Genomic DNA, 15,714 nt, shown 5'->3' with positions numbered 1-15,714 from the left:
AAGCCCAATTCTTGTCGTCTTATTGCAGGAATCCTCCTGATGATGGCGCTGTGCGAGCAAGTGCACGTGTATGAATACATTCCCTCCATGAGGCAGACGGACCTGTGCCATTACCACGAACGATATTACGACGCTGCCTGTACACTGGGTGCCTACCATCCTCTCCTCTTCGAGAAGAGCCTGATCCAGAGGATCAACATGGGCCCTGAGCGTGACCTCAGGAGGAGGGGCCGAGTCACGCTTCCTGGTTTTAGCACCATCAACTGTGACATGTGAGATAGTCTAACCCTCTGAGCCCAAACATATCGGATGCACCTTTTTTTTTTTTTTAAACGGCTGAGTAAGGGAGAGGTGCAATAAAGCCGGCAGAGACGATGAGCTTTAAAGTCTCACGTTAGAGCCATGAAGCCATATCCCTTTGGGTTGGGATGAGCATGAAAATGTTCTGCAAGGCTTTAGTTTTGATCAAGACTATTGGCACATGACAGGGGACTGGTAGGACTCTGTCTGGAACTGCAATGGGTCAGTTTGCCTCGAAGGACTTTTCTTTCTGCATTTGCTGAGCCATGTTAGCTGTGGAGCTAACGAGGGTAGCAACAGATGAACGTTTTTAGATAAAGAAGTGAGTTTTCAATAACTGGGTGTGTTTCAATGCTGTAATCAATACTTTGGTTGGTTCTGCACTTAAAGGAAATTCCTTGAGATTTTTATTCTTTATTTTTTAAATCAACCAAGCCGTTGCCCTCTATCGCAACATCACGTAGTGACATTGGTACACCGCGTTTAGACATGTGACAGTACTGATGTACGTTTTGCTGCTCTGCAGCTGGTGGCGGTGTTTGACATTCCTCGGATATTCTTCTTGTGAACTCAGATGTAGTTTGGTGTTTTCATGAGGATTTGTTTTGTACTCCTGATGTAATTTTTACGCTTAATATTGCGTTCGGCTGAGGTTACACTTGGCTCGGGTAACGTAAAGTTTATCTGTAGCAAAATGGACAGGACTGGAACGTCAATGGTATCAGCTCCCGCTGTAGCCATCTGAGTTGCTAATGTGAAGCTAATCATAAATATCTAAAGTCAGTAATCTAGGTTAAGTTATTTTTTAATATTCTGAGCTGGATAGCAGCCTGACATTCCCTGATTAACACAACAGCGGAATAATGAATCTTTTGGCTGCAGGTATGTTCATTCTTAAGCTAGCTTTATGCTAAATGGCCAAGCTAGCTGTCTCGGGGGTATTATAAAGCGTGTGCTAAGCTAGCTAGGTTTGCTTTTGCGCGGTCACTGCCCTGATAGGTTATCAAATAAAAGAATGTATTTGTTCTATTGAGTCTGGATTTACAACTAACTGAAAATCACTTTAGTTGGACACGCTTTTGTGTAATAACAGATTGTGTGACATGGGTGACTAACATCATAGCCACCTCAATTTTGGATTCCATTTACTTTAGCTGCCTCAGCGGTCACTATAACTGAAAGCATTTTTGATTGTCAAAGCGATTCACCAGTTTTTAACTCTTTGCGCGGTTGCACAGTAAACAGATTGCAACAAATTACATTACAAATCATTTAATTTTGCTGTCAAAATGCTAGCATGACCATCCTGCCAGTGCTGTGTCCAGTAGTTCAACTGCAACATTTGGATCAATTACAGATTATTTTAAAGTTAAAAATTTACATAAAATGGTGGTTTGTGATTGTTTAAAGCACAACAAAGTACAACCCACACAAAATCCTACACATACGAACTGGAATTGACTTGCACAGCCGTGCAATGGAGCTACTAATATTGATTAAGTTAAACAGTTATAGATAGATTATAGATCAGTTATGGATGTGATTGACCAAGTCATTAGAGATACGTCGTACTCTCAACTCTAGTGAGCAAGGTTAGTTATGTATGGAGTAGCGGGGATTGAAGCAAATTAGATTAAGACGGAATCATGGCAGGGGTGGTCGTCAAGTGGTTAGTGCGCTTGGTTTCAGTACGGAAGGTTCCTGGTTCAAACCCCACCCCTGCCACATTTGTCCATGTAATGTGGAGTTGCGTCAGGAAGGGCATCCGGTGTAAAACCTGTGCCAAATCAACATGCAGATCCACCTTGGATCTGCTGTGGTGATCCCAAGTGACAACAAGGGAGTAGCCAAAGGGTGTTACTTTTTAGATGTTTAGATTAAGTCAGCATCACACAGTATGACACGACAGAAAAAATTAAGAGCGTTTGAAAAAAAAATCTGCTTGTTACTGTACTGTTTGGCCAGTGTTTGTAGAATACAATTCTCCCTGACCTGATATTGGGGCATTTTGGTTTCGTCATGGAATTTTAGGAATGCTGAAAACCCCAGAGTTATCGAGTCACGTCGGCTCAGCTCACCTGAGACAAATGTCACACAGAGAGTCGCAGCAGTGAATGCAGCACAAGCCGGATTTCCAGCGTCAGTGTATAGTTCCTCTTTAAATTTTTACCTTGTGTTTTCTGAGGACATAATCACATTTAAGTAACTAGGGCCAACGTGGAACAGCTGTGCCTAGTGATTGAACTCTTTCCTTGAGTTGCCTTCACGTACATGCCGTCTGTACTGTGGCAGGACTACAGTACCATGGAGTTCTGAGAGATGTGAAGAAATTACATATATAGCCACTGAAGTAGTGTTAATTGTATTAATGGAGCCTCAATCATTCACCACTTCATGTATCATCGAATGTAATTTTACTACTGCATGTACTCACCAAATCCCAGGGCCTGGTGTTCATCACTTACAGAATAGTCTGCACATGAACACCTCATTGCATGTTATTTTCTTCATCATATAACAGCAGGATGCTCATTTCCTACCACGTTTTTTAACATATTTTCTGAATCCTGTTATATTGCTCTGTAATGCAGCAGACTGGAGAGTAACAGTGGAGGAATTTGATCCAATAGTCTGCAGCTTTACATTGTGTCCAGCTTTGTTTTTTCCCCATATATTTATAAGATGACAGATGTGCTGTGAGTATTCTAGGAAGTTTTTTTTTATTATTATTATTTTTATTTATTTTGTTTTTGTGGTGGTGGTGGTTGTACTGTAGTTTGGGTCCCGATGATAAAATCTAAATCTATCAGAAAATACTGGTTTTGGCGCAAGACGGTGAATGTTTCAGTCATGTATATAAACAAAAAAATGAGGTAAATATTATGTTGAATAGAAATGGTTTCAATCTGGTCAGTAAAGCTGCTAAAATGGCATTAATTTGGAGTTTTGCTTTGGCTTGTTATCTTCATTTCTAGTTCTGAACAATCATATCAATTAGACAACATCAATCTAGTGTTTTTATAAAGGGGGATTCTGAAATCTTTCAAACTAAGCTTTACTTTTTGGACGTTTTTGAGTAAACATTTTTACACAGGATACAAATGGTGATAATCCGTCCAGTACTGAGTTACAACATGGTTACAGGCTAAACAGCTATACAATGTAAGCCTATGGACAAATTCATAACCTCACAATGTACTGATTTGTGCGTATTCTGAATTGATGGAAATATCATTGGAAGTGTCTGGCAGCAATGAAGAGGACACATATGTATGTACATATTTTACAAACTTTTTAAAACAACTGATTATAGATGCAGTAACTTAACTTAGCCTTTTTCCCATTTGCCATCACCTCTCTCCACTAAGTTCATACAAATCAATTGTCAATGAGGCTTGTTCTTACACTTAAAAGTAGTGAGCTCCTCATTGACAATCACCATATACAGATTTTGTGGAGAGAGGAGTTGCCAAATAGGAAGAAGGCTAAGGTAAGTTACTGCCCATATAACTAGTCATTTTAAAATTCTCTTTACAATTACTTGGGTAAACATGTACGTGTTCACCTCTGTGGGGATCCTCTCCATTCTCCCAGACACTTTTAACGACATTTTTGGCTATTAAATGGCAAGAAGAAGTGGTTTACTGTGAGGTTTTTAGTTTGCCTGATAGACTTGCATTATATAGCCGTTTAACCCCTGACAAGTGTTAGTGTTCTAACTCAATACTGGACTGATTGCCACTGCATTTGTCTCAAGTGAAAAGCTGTACCCAAAAACATCAAAGTTGAAAACCATGGAGTCCCCCTTTAATAGAAACAGTTCTCACCTTTACCCTGTAACAAACAATACATTTATTTAACTGATCAAAGGATGAACCATCTGCCCAACATGCAATAACTGAACTGGTTCCGTGGTGTGCTAACAGTTCTATCTATACACAAAAACAGATGTGAAGCGCAGCCAAGAGGACTATCTGTGTGGTAGATTGTCACCTGATCAGTTGATGATGGGAGAAAACTGCCCTGTAGTCGAAATGTCAAAATATTTTCTTGAGCAGTTTTGACATTGGTGTGGAATCATGAATTCATTTTTTTCTTCTGCTGGTTCTGATTTTCTGATGAACTGTTGTTATTGCTTGTGATTGTAACACACTGAAGGTGCAGAAATCTGAGTTTATTGTACATGTGTATTTCTAATACCTTTTGATTCATTTCCGGTGCACAGTGCATGCAACTATGGATCAGGGCTAAGAGACTGTCTGTGCTGTACTGTGCTGTAGACACCATCGTCGTTAATGTGTAAGACAGTTGTGCTGTAATTTAAATTTTTTTTTTAAACTGGTGTTGTGCAGATATGAATGCATGCCTGTGGACGGGGAAATTATATCTAGCTGCAGTGCAGCTTGTGTTCACTTGGAGCACTTGATTAAATGCAATGCCTTCTGGCAACATCAGTCACACCTTAATATAGTGCCAAAATCCAGTTTTTACTCTTGTTTTGGCCTGGTGGGTAAAAAGCATGACGACATCTGTTTTAGAGTAAATTCGGGAATAAGGTGTTATCGCTTCTTTCTGGTGGGATTGGACAGAAATTGTAATGCTTCTTCAAGCGCGTTCTGTTTTTAGTGTTAAGTTTAGAAGAAGTGTCTGTCCTATTAGTGTTACGAGATTTAGACCCCCCCCCCCCCCCCATGTGCACACACTTTTTTCAATCCTTATTATGCTTGAGGTCTGATTCTAATGACTCATTTACACTTCTGTGAAATTGCCTCAGAAAAAAAACAGGTTTTGACATGTACAATTCCATTTTAATCCTGGAAAACAAAAGTAGATGAAAACCATGAATGATTTTTTTAAAAAGAGTGATGGTTCTTTCACTCCTAACAGCCTTAGGGGTGGTTTTTAAACATTGATTTATCAGTGAATTGTTTTTATTACACTTGACTATTTGAATAGAACATTTGTATGATTTCAGCTGTTGTAATTTGTCTTTTTTACAATGTAAATAAAGCTGTTGTAAATGTCACATTGTCTTTATTATTCATTCAGAACACTGTGTTTGAATGTTTTTTGGATAATCCGGTCCTTGCGTGGAGAATGAATCTGCATGTTCTGGGCCAATGTTTGCCTCTCAAGGTTGTCACGGATTTTATAAAACATTACAAGTCGCCTTCTTCTTGTTCTCACTCTCGTCTTCTTCACCTCTAGTCATCCTACAAACCACCAGCCTATGCAGTCTTGCTACACTCTCTCCTGCCACCACCTTACAGTCTCCAATTTCTTTTAGGTTGCATCTCCTACAAAGAATGTAGTCCACCTGGGTGCACCGTCCTCCACTCTTATGTCACCCTGTGCTTCTCCCTATTTGTTAAAGTAGGTGTTCACCACAGCCATTTCCATCCTTTTTGCAAAATCAACCACCATCCGCCCTTCCACATTCCTGTCCTTAATACCATATTTACCGATTACTTCCTCATCACCGATTACTTCCTCATCACCTCTGTTCCCTTCACCAACATGCCCGTTGAGGTCTGCTGCTATCATCACTCTGTCATGTCTGGGTACACTCTCCATCACCTCATCTAACTCACTCCAACAGAAATCATCTTTCTCCTTCGTCTCGCAACCTACCTGTGGGGCATATGCACTGATGATATTCATCATCATTCCTTCAATTTCCAACTTCACACTCATCACTCTGTCAGACACTCACTTAACCTAAATGAATGAATTTATTTATTCACCACACAAAACAACAATAACAAAATCTCATAACAAAATGACTCAATGTGACCAAAAGGATGTGGACAGAAGCAAAGGTTATAAATACCCACCCCTTACTACTACTATAAAAATAAGAAATGTATACACACATATGTACAGTACATACATGCACACATAAACACAGACACACACACACACACACATATATATATATATATATATATATATATATATACACATACATGATAAATACCAAAAAAGTGTGCAAAATTAATCGATGAACTAAAATTTCAAAACACAGCCAAACAAACATTGATGCACAAAACACAAGCCTGAAAACAATAAAATCGATAAACCTAAGTCTTCAAACTATAAAAAGCAATTTTATTATTCTTGTAAAGCCTTTTAAGGCCAGCTAATGTAGCAAATTATTTAATATTGTCAGGACAAGTATTCCAGATGTTAACACCTTTAACAGAAACACTGACCTTTTGCAAAAATAAAATTCTTCTCAAATTGTAACTGGAGTCCCTCGGTTTAAACAAATCCTGGACATGTTGTGGCAAAAGTTTATTTTTCACTTTATATATAATTTGTATTGTGATGCAATCAACCAAGTCCCAGAATTTTAAAATATGTAAATTATGGATTTGTTGGCTCACAATATGATTTGTTACAGATAATTTTTATAGCTTTCTTTTGCAACAAAAATATTGGATTAGTATTGGTTTTATATGTATTTCCCCAAACCTCACTACAATAGGTCATATATGGAACGAGCAATGACTGATATAAAATAGTTGATGAATGTTGGGAGATGAAATCTTGTGCTTTATGCAAAATTGCAATGGCTTTAACATAATGTTTTCCAGCTCAATTTATCATCAATAACAACACCAAGAAATTTAATATCAGTTACAATTTCAATATCATTTATTGATAAATTTGTGCTGAAATTCTTGGACTTGTTTCCAAATATGATACACTTTGTTTTACCAAAGTGGAGCGATAAGTTGTTTGAATCAAACCATTGTTTAAATTTCTGTAATTTCTATAATCATGTCCAAGATCTGTCCCAAATGATCCCTGCTACAAAATAGTGCCATATCATTAGCAAATAAAATGCATTTGACGAACTTGGAAACCAAACATATGTCATTAATATATAAATGAAACAACAACGGCCCAAGAACTGAACCCTGGGGCACCCCACAAGTAATCTTCATGAATTCAGAATTTGTCCCACCAATATGGACACACTGAAACCTATTGTGTAAGTAGGTTGCTAACCAGTCATGTGCCAATCCCCTGACCTCCAACAGACTCTTAACTTACTCTTTCTTTAAAATGACCCCAACACCATTTCTCTTCCTATTCATACCATGATGCAGCAACTTGAACCCACCACCTGTGCTCCTGCTCTCCTTCCACTTGGTCTCTTGCACACACAATATGTCTACATTTCTCCTCTCCATCATATCAGCCAGCTCTCTGTGATTTAAATGAATCTGATGTCATGTCCCTGCTTCTAGCGAGAGCAGGTAAATATGTGCCATGTACTGTACATATCAGAGCTCTCAAGTTGAGATACGCTCAGAGTTATTTTCCACCAAATCTTGTCTTAAAATACAGATTCTGCTCAGAAAAAAACAGATGTAAAACATATTGTGTTTTGAATCTTTGATTTTTTTTATTGTACACATTCACATTAGTATTAACTAAACACTATCAAAACTGAAGTGTTACTATGGTTAAATGCCAAAAGCAAGAATTCAACCACTAATCAGGCCTTGGCACTCAATGAAGGTAGCGAACAGGGCCCATATGCACGAAACATCTCAAAGTCCTCTGGAAGAGCTCCTAACGTATCCTAAAATTTCCTGGCAAGGACTCCCAGCCTATAAGAGAGACCCAAGAGGTGTCTGACAGCAACTCTGGGCAAGGAGTTGACAGAAACTCCTGTCTTAATGAGGAGGCAGGGTTGACTCTGTTGCTAGGCATGACATGGCTGTGAGCTAAGAGCTGTGATTGCTTGTCACAGAAAGGGAAAGGGTAATAAAAAAAATAAATGCACTCTGCACTCCTACATGTGACTGAACAGTAAAATCAACCGATCATACAACTGCATTAAGAAATGCTTAATTGTGAAAATAATTTAATGTCATGATGTTGATACTTAGCATAATTCATTTGGAGTGATCACTGGGCAAGTCGCTAAACCTGTAAATTCTTGTGCTGCAATGCATTATGGGAGTTCTGGGTTTTTGAGTTTTAAATGTTGTTATTGTGGTCCATGATAGTTTAACAGTGTTGTTAGTGTTACTGATTTATAGTGTTTTTGTAGTTCACTTGGTTTAGTGAGTTAAGTGTCACCGTGTTATCACCATAAGTGAAAAGTGTATCATGTTTGATGCCGTCCCTGTGTTGTTTTATCTGAAAATGCGAGCGCCTCCTAGTGGCACAGTGCCAAAAAGACAAAAGCTTGCTTGTTTTTCATTATTTCACGCAGCTCACTACAAAATGAATTGTTAAACAGCTTGATGTTTGAACATATCTCATTCACATGTCAATTGTCTACATATTTAAAGTGTGCATGGATGTGTGAGTTTATTAATAACAATCTAAGTACATAATATAATTATAAATATGTTAAAATTGCATGCATGACACAAGAAAGTGAAAACACTTATTTCCATTGTTGTCCATTTAAAATCAAATGACAAAATAGAAGTAGTCATAAAATAAAATATCAATAATACTGATAAGAATAATCAAAAATAACAATATATTAATGTGTGAATATGATAACAAGAACCTAAGCAATTTATAAATACATTAGGACAGTACATTAACATAAAATAATTACGTAGATCAAGCCGGTCTTGTGTGACTGACTCACTGTCATCCTACATACGGAGAATATCTCTGCTTCCTCGCTGTATTTTCCACCAGCTTGTCTGCTTAAGACACTCTTAGGCTTCTTAAAAGTTCTCCTCACTACTCTTACAAGTTTGGCACCTTTGGAGCTCTATTAAGGCCTAAGGTGCTTTGCGGACAACTTTCATCTTACCAGGGGAAAATTCCAAGAAATGTCTAAGAATGTGAGGAATTCTAAGACTTTTCTTAGAATAACTGCTTTGTGCATACTGGCCCAGATCTTTAGCTTCTTGACCCCCCATTGTATTTGATCCACTGGAATATTTTTTTGGTGAAAAAGACCTAATACTTATTTTGACTTTTGAGTCCATAAAATTAGAGCTTGCTGTATCTCAGGAGCATCTGAGTCATGAGAACAGATTTTGGTTTTAAGTTTCAATTTGATCAAAAGGAAAAAAAAAAACTTTTCCTAAAAATGACTGGAAGTCATTGTTGAATTTTAGCCCTGATTAAATTTTCTTTCACTATATTTTTTAAAACTGGTCATCGATTCACATTTCAGAAACACACAGCAACAAAAACACACACAAGCTTCTTACTCACCTGTTTATTCATAAATATATATATGATGGGGTTGATGACCGTGCTGAACTTGGCCAAGAGTGAGGGTACCACGCTAGCCACAGGGCTAACGATATCAGGCGGCCCAAATGTTGCCATCATGGCAACAACACCGTAGGGCAGCCAGCACAGCAGGTAGCAGGCAGCCGTGGTCAGAACCATGAACAGTATGTGGTACTCTCTTTTCCGGGCTGCAGTCTTACGGATTTTACCAACCTGTGGGTGAGAGTCAGTGCCAGTTATATTTAGTGCTGACATACTGAGCTGACAATAGTTTTGGGAGCCAGAAAATAAGAAATAATACAGCAATGTTCTACATGGGGCACTTGAACATTTAGTTCAGGTCTTGAAGCTTGCGCTGATGAGAAACTGAAGATGTTGCAATTCTCTTTGGGAGTGACAAGAGGGACCCAAGGTATATAGGGAGAAGGATGATGAGGATGGAGCCACCAGGCAGGTGGAGGTTTATGGATGTGCTGAGGGAGGACATGCAGGTGGATGGTGTGACAGAGGAAAATACAGAAGACAGGGTGAAATGGAAATGATTGATCTGCTGTTGGGACCCCAAACGAGAGTAGCTGAAAGAAGTAGTATGTCAACAGCAGATGGTCACCCCTATGAGTCTGGTCAGCTTGTTGTTTCTTCTTGCACATTGAAAGAAAAACTCAGCTGAGGAAGTTTTATCTTACCACTGTCACCAGTGTGCTGCTCACGGGGTGGGTAATATCTTGAGTCCAAGGGGTTGTATGAAGGAGCAAGATGGTGCATGTTTTTACTGCTACCGATCACCTCAGCAGATGATCAGGGCTTTCACTCATGGAGAGGAGCTCAGGGGTAAAACCACCTGCTGAGTCGATTGGTTGGAAGGAAAACCACCGTCTTGGCCCTTCATGGCACACAGTTGCCCACTCCTTTTTGAGACAAGAGACCTTGAGGTGACTTGTGGTATGATTTGGCATTGTGGTCTCAATTTTTTTTGTGTGTGTGTGTAGGAGGGAGGTCCAGCAACAGAGATGATGGAGATGTCTGTGGCTATTGTTATGAACAGTTCGGTGTCCATCTTACTTTTCAGAAAGTACCACCTGTCTTCAAACTATGAAACTAGAGATGCTCAAAGTATTGTTTCAGTGTAATATTATTGAAAACACAAAGTCAAAGATGTTTGCCGTCTCTACCTGTTTGACGGCCCACAGCAGCCTGCCATAGCAGTAGATCATAACCAGCACAGGCAAACCCAGGCAGAAGATGAACAGGCAGATGATGTAGGCATGGGATTGGGAGGTCCGAGTCTTCCAAGACACTGAGCAGCTTGTTCCTGCCCCCTCTATGCCATAACTACTCCAGCCCAACAGGGGGGGCACTGTCCAGAACAAGGCGTAAAGCCAAGACCCACCAACAGCTAGCAGGGGTTTACGGTAATCCGGCCCTCCTTTGTTGTAAACAGTTAGCGTGCTGTAGCGGTCGTAGGAGAGGATTACCAGAGAGATCAGCGAGACAATACCTAAAAAAAAAAAAAAAAATTAAGTTGAAGGAAAAGTAACAGTGCTTGAGACAATAAAAGTCATAGCGTAGATCTGTCTGCCACTGCACATATAACCAACGAGCAATTCATCACTGCGTACATCCAATCTCTTATTTATATAATAACACATAGGACTTGTCATGATGCAGCTCCAAATAAAATGTTTTGCTTGATAGAACTTGAAATAACCTTTTCCGTGTGGGTAATGTTTTCATCCTGGCTTGTTTCTTAACAGCACAACTCCAAACACAGTGAAGGTTTTTGGTGAAATCCAGTGGACACCTTTGGTCAAAGTTCACTTTTACAATATTTGCAATGCTATATTTGTCTCTCATTGACTTGCAATTTATATTTATTTATTTCAGTCAGTCAGGGTTGGCACACACACACACACACACACACACACACACACACACACACACACACACACACACACACATATATACATGAATGGTACAAACCAGTTTGTCTATATTTTTTAACTCACTATTACTAACCCTACTCCTACCCCCAACCCTAACGTTAACCATAACCTAACCCTATCTCCCATTCCTAACCATAACCACCCCGACCCCCCCCCCCCACTTCACTTTTAATTTCATGCACCTGTCACAGAATGTATTAGAATGAATTTGTGCTCCCGTTACGAAAATGTGGCGCTTTTCGTGACAATATCATGAATCAATAGATTAGTGTATATTTCATGCTGCTGAATCATGAAATCCAGTGAGATATGGTAGGAAATGGTGCAACATTTTGTGGACTAATGAAAGCAAGATTGTTCTTTTTGGGTCTAGGGCCCACAGATAGTTTGTCAGGTGACCCCAAAAACTGCATTCAAGCCACATTACACCGTGAAGACAGTGAAGCATAGTGAAGAAAGCATCATGATAGTTATTTTTTCCAGGGATGATGTGGCACATGTTGGTGGGGCCCAATGTGATATCTTTTCACAGAGCCTGAAAACGCTGGCTGCGCCCCTGCCGATAAGTACAAATGATCATCATGGCAGAATCATGTGATCCTCAGTGAGGATCTGATATCGCTGTCAAGCACAGCAGACCCCCATGGAGACCTCATGATAGGAGCACTGACAGGAACAAAGATAGATGTGGAAGCAAAGTTGTCCAAAGGGAAGGAGGATGGTGAGATGAGTGTGAACATGTATGCAGGGCACGTACTCATAAATAGATTATTGACTTTAAGGGGAGTGATGGAGGTGTGGTGGTGCTCTGCCAAAAATCCTAAAATGTGATCTGTACACAGACTCCTCATCCTGGAGGAGTTGTGAGCCATGGTGATATCCGACGGTATCTGATGCATTACAGAATGACTCATACCTTTGATTTGTCAACGTTCGGATTCAACCAATGCTATGTTATTATAATATGTAGATGTCACAGACATGAACAAGCGAAGCTCTTCAGCATCTCACCATGTCATTTAGGTCCTTCAGACTTTTTTTTTTTTGAGTAAATGCTTCAGGGGTTTTAGCATGGCTAAAACCTTTCAGCTGCTCCCCCAGAACTTTAGAACTTTTTGTGGTACACAGCACCAACTACGGGACAGGAGGAACCTAGCAGTTGATGTGACTCACTGATTTCAAAATGCAGCTCTTTTCAACCAGACATGTGGTGCTGTGACATGTTAATCATCTGTGTCCAATGAGATTTCAGGGGAGTCCAGTGGAACCCTGGCCTCCTGTCTAGCTCCACCCATGCCAGGAAGTGTTCAACATTTGACATTTCCTGATTCACTGTTGACTGAAAATTTGGCACTTCCTGTTTCAGTGTGAACTTGCCACTGAGTTCCCGCGAGATTCCATGGGATCTTGTCTTTCAATCCAGGAAGTGTCAATCCAGGAAGTGTTTGTCATTTGACATTTCCTGTTTCACTGTGGATTCAAAAATTGGCACTTCCTGTTTTGGCCACAGTGTACCATGAGCAAGCGTCAAGCTGCTACACAGTACGTTGCTTGTAATAATTACTGAAAGTAGGCAAAGTACACAGAAAACATGAATTAGATATGTACATCGGTTGCGGTATTTTGGATACATTATCATGTGTAGCCAATGTACATATTTCACCATATAAATCCAATAAATCCAACGCGGCGGCACAGGAAAAACACCTCCGTGTTGATAACCATTTGTAAAATCCAGGCGGCTTTTGATGGCTTTCAGTGGAGTGAGTATATGAGAAATTGTTTATCAGCTGGAGATGTTCCAACTTGTCCTCAAGGCTTCCAACAGAGATGTTTTTCCTGTGGCGGAGCGTCGCGGCGGCTGCGAGTCGACGCTGCAATCCGCCCGCACGTCTTTCATTAAAAAAATCTCCTTTAACAGTGGAATATCCGGATAAAATGCTGAAACCGACTTCTTCTTCTTCTCCAAACTTAAGTAAGTCCTACATCGTCCCTGCAACCAGTCAGGCTGGTGCATATCACAGGATACCATCGTGTTAAGGCTGTATGTATGCACAATGACAATAAAGGCTCTTCTTCTTCTTCTTCTTCTACCACTCCCCCTCAATTGACCACCAGTCCATTGCAGGTTACTTCCCCAGCCAAGGCCTGTACCCATTTCCAGATGGGTGGACTGAAATAATGCAGATGCCAAAAAATGTGATGTCTAACAAATCATAGATACTATAAACTTAAATTATCCAATCTCATGGTATAGTGTTTTTTTAGTCCAGGGGTGGGAATGTTTTTTTTTAAATCTGTCACCGTTTTCTAAATTCTAAGGGAAACTGGAAAACAAAATACTGTAATGTTTATTTTAAATACAAGAAATCTAATCCTGCATTCAACAGTGAACATCAATCTGCTTTTGTTAATGCAAGATCGTTTCCATATTTCATGACACCGTTGGTCAATGGCCCATTGGGCGGGGGGTGCAACCTCCTCAACCGCTGCCCACCAGATCCACCACTGGAGTCAGTGGTTGTTCTAGGTTGGACTGTTGCAATGTGGCAACAGAGACAAGCCAAAACATTAGTTTCGGCAGATGTTTCTGTTGGTCCAGCCAGTACAACACAAGCCAACCCTCACCAAATGGTTACATCTGAGGCCAAACTTAAACTGAAGAATGAGGACTTGGCAGGATGATAACAAAGCATTTATTTTCCTCCATTTTCACCATATATCAACCAAAAATGTGTACCTTATAAAACAGCTACAAACAGGCACACACAGTCTTGGAGGTTCAGAGAAAACTCTACAAAGACCACAAAGCTGTTTGACGTAAACCAAACAACTGGGAAGACCTCACTCAGGACCAAAATACCTGGGGTGCAAAACTCAAACAGGGTACCAAATCCTACAAAACTGTATCAGTCATGTCAGATCAAAAAGGGCAGCTCGCAAATCAGAACCCCCCCACTATAGACATATCCTCAGATCGAAACTGTCCAGAATGCAATCATGTGTTCTGTGCTGAGATTGGATCTATCAAACATCTTATGCACCCACCAATCCAACTTCTAGACCATGCCAAACCACGAGAGCAGCCTATGAATGACCGTAGCACAAATAAACCTCAGAGCAGCTTCACATCCATGTTTGCTTTTCATTGGGAAGAGATTAAATTGGTTCCCTAAAGATTTCCTGAACAAATGTCAATTTTATAACTTCAAATAATCAAGTCCTCATCTGTCCCACCAAGATAAGAACAGACTGTGGTAAATGAGAAAGCTGAGAGCCGAGACAGCGTCCTGACCCTGGTCTCACTTCAAAATGATGAGAAGCAGCTGAAATCTTGACTGAAAGCAAACAGAGCAAGAAGACGGCTGAAGTGTCATCAGATATGTGAGGAACAGAGACTTATCGTTTTGGATGCAATGATTATTACAGCCGGGTCCATCAGTATTGGAACATTTGCACACTTTTTGTAATTTTGACTCCCTGCCCCATCACAAGAGCAGAAATGAAACAATCAAGATATGCTTGTAGCTTTAATTCAAGGGGTTGAACAAAAATATTGCATTTAGCATTTTGTACAAAGTCCCTCCATGGTCAGAGGCCATAAGTAGTTGGACACAATAAATATGATTACTGTTAACACAAATCATCTCTTTTCTGACCAGTTTTCTTTGGACAAGTCAGGGGATGGATGGATGGATGGATGGATGGATGGATGGATGGATGGATGGATGGATGGATGGATGGATGGATGGATGGATGGATGGATGGATGGATGGATGGACAGACTTTCCCATCAAATCTGTCTGGAGTAGGCAGTTGTCAAAAATTATGACTGTGCAATAAGGAGGCTGGTGAGGGAAGCCACCAAGACTCCCATGTCAACTCTGAAGGAGGCTTGCACAGCTGTAACTGCAGAACCTGTGCAAAGTCCAAATTGTGTCAGTTGCACCACCATTCATACCTTCATTTTAGAGTGGAACCGCAAAGGATTTCCAAAAAGAAATCAGATTAAATCTTGGTTCCAGTCACCCATGTGCCTTCTGGCAAACTGGAGCTGAACCTTCACATCTTTTTTTATGAAAATCCTTATATGAATGGCAGAGGGCCAACATATGGAAGCATTTGGTGTTCAGCCATCCATCCCCACACCCATACAGTCCTTCTTTCTGTTGCTTGGGGTGCAACTAAATATAAATATGCTCATTTTAAAGTGTTACAGCAAACAAGGCTTTCTCAGTGGGGTTCA

General features: G+C 40.1%; 2 protein-coding genes and 1 long non-coding RNA gene across 3 annotated transcripts in view; 2 read left to right on the top strand and 1 right to left on the bottom strand.

Moving 5' to 3' along the window:
• Positions 1 to 323, top strand: part of st6gal2a (ST6 beta-galactosamide alpha-2,6-sialyltranferase 2a) — a 129,201-nt gene extending 128,878 nt beyond the window's left edge. Inside the window, exon 7 of the mRNA XM_034186739.1 lies at positions 29 to 323. Coding sequence (XP_034042630.1) covers positions 29 to 276 — 248 coding nt within the window. The 3' untranslated portion in view covers positions 277 to 323. The remainder of the gene's footprint in view (positions 1 to 28) is intronic.
• The window catches only part of tmtops2b (teleost multiple tissue opsin 2b), a 28,733-nt gene that overhangs the window by 2,633 nt on the left and 10,386 nt on the right, over positions 1 to 15,714 (bottom strand). The window contains exons 2-3 of the mRNA XM_034186742.1: positions 10,698 to 11,023; positions 9,505 to 9,738 (exon numbers count right to left, since the gene is read on the bottom strand). Coding sequence (XP_034042633.1) covers positions 9,505 to 9,738; positions 10,698 to 11,023 — 560 coding nt within the window. The remainder of the gene's footprint in view (positions 1 to 9,504; positions 9,739 to 10,697; positions 11,024 to 15,714) is intronic.
• On the top strand, positions 2,472 to 15,571 carry LOC117524924. The gene is made up of 3 exons (XR_004564904.1): positions 2,472 to 3,274; positions 3,749 to 3,753; positions 15,523 to 15,571. It is a non-coding gene; the product is annotated as an uncharacterized LOC117524924 (long non-coding RNA).

This window comes from Thalassophryne amazonica, chromosome 14 (genome assembly GCF_902500255.1).
Source record: "Thalassophryne amazonica chromosome 14, fThaAma1.1, whole genome shotgun sequence".
Taxonomy (NCBI): domain Eukaryota; kingdom Metazoa; phylum Chordata; class Actinopteri; order Batrachoidiformes; family Batrachoididae; genus Thalassophryne; species Thalassophryne amazonica.
The sequence above is the reverse complement of the archived record's forward strand: the minus strand, read 5'-3'. Positions and strand labels throughout refer to the sequence as shown.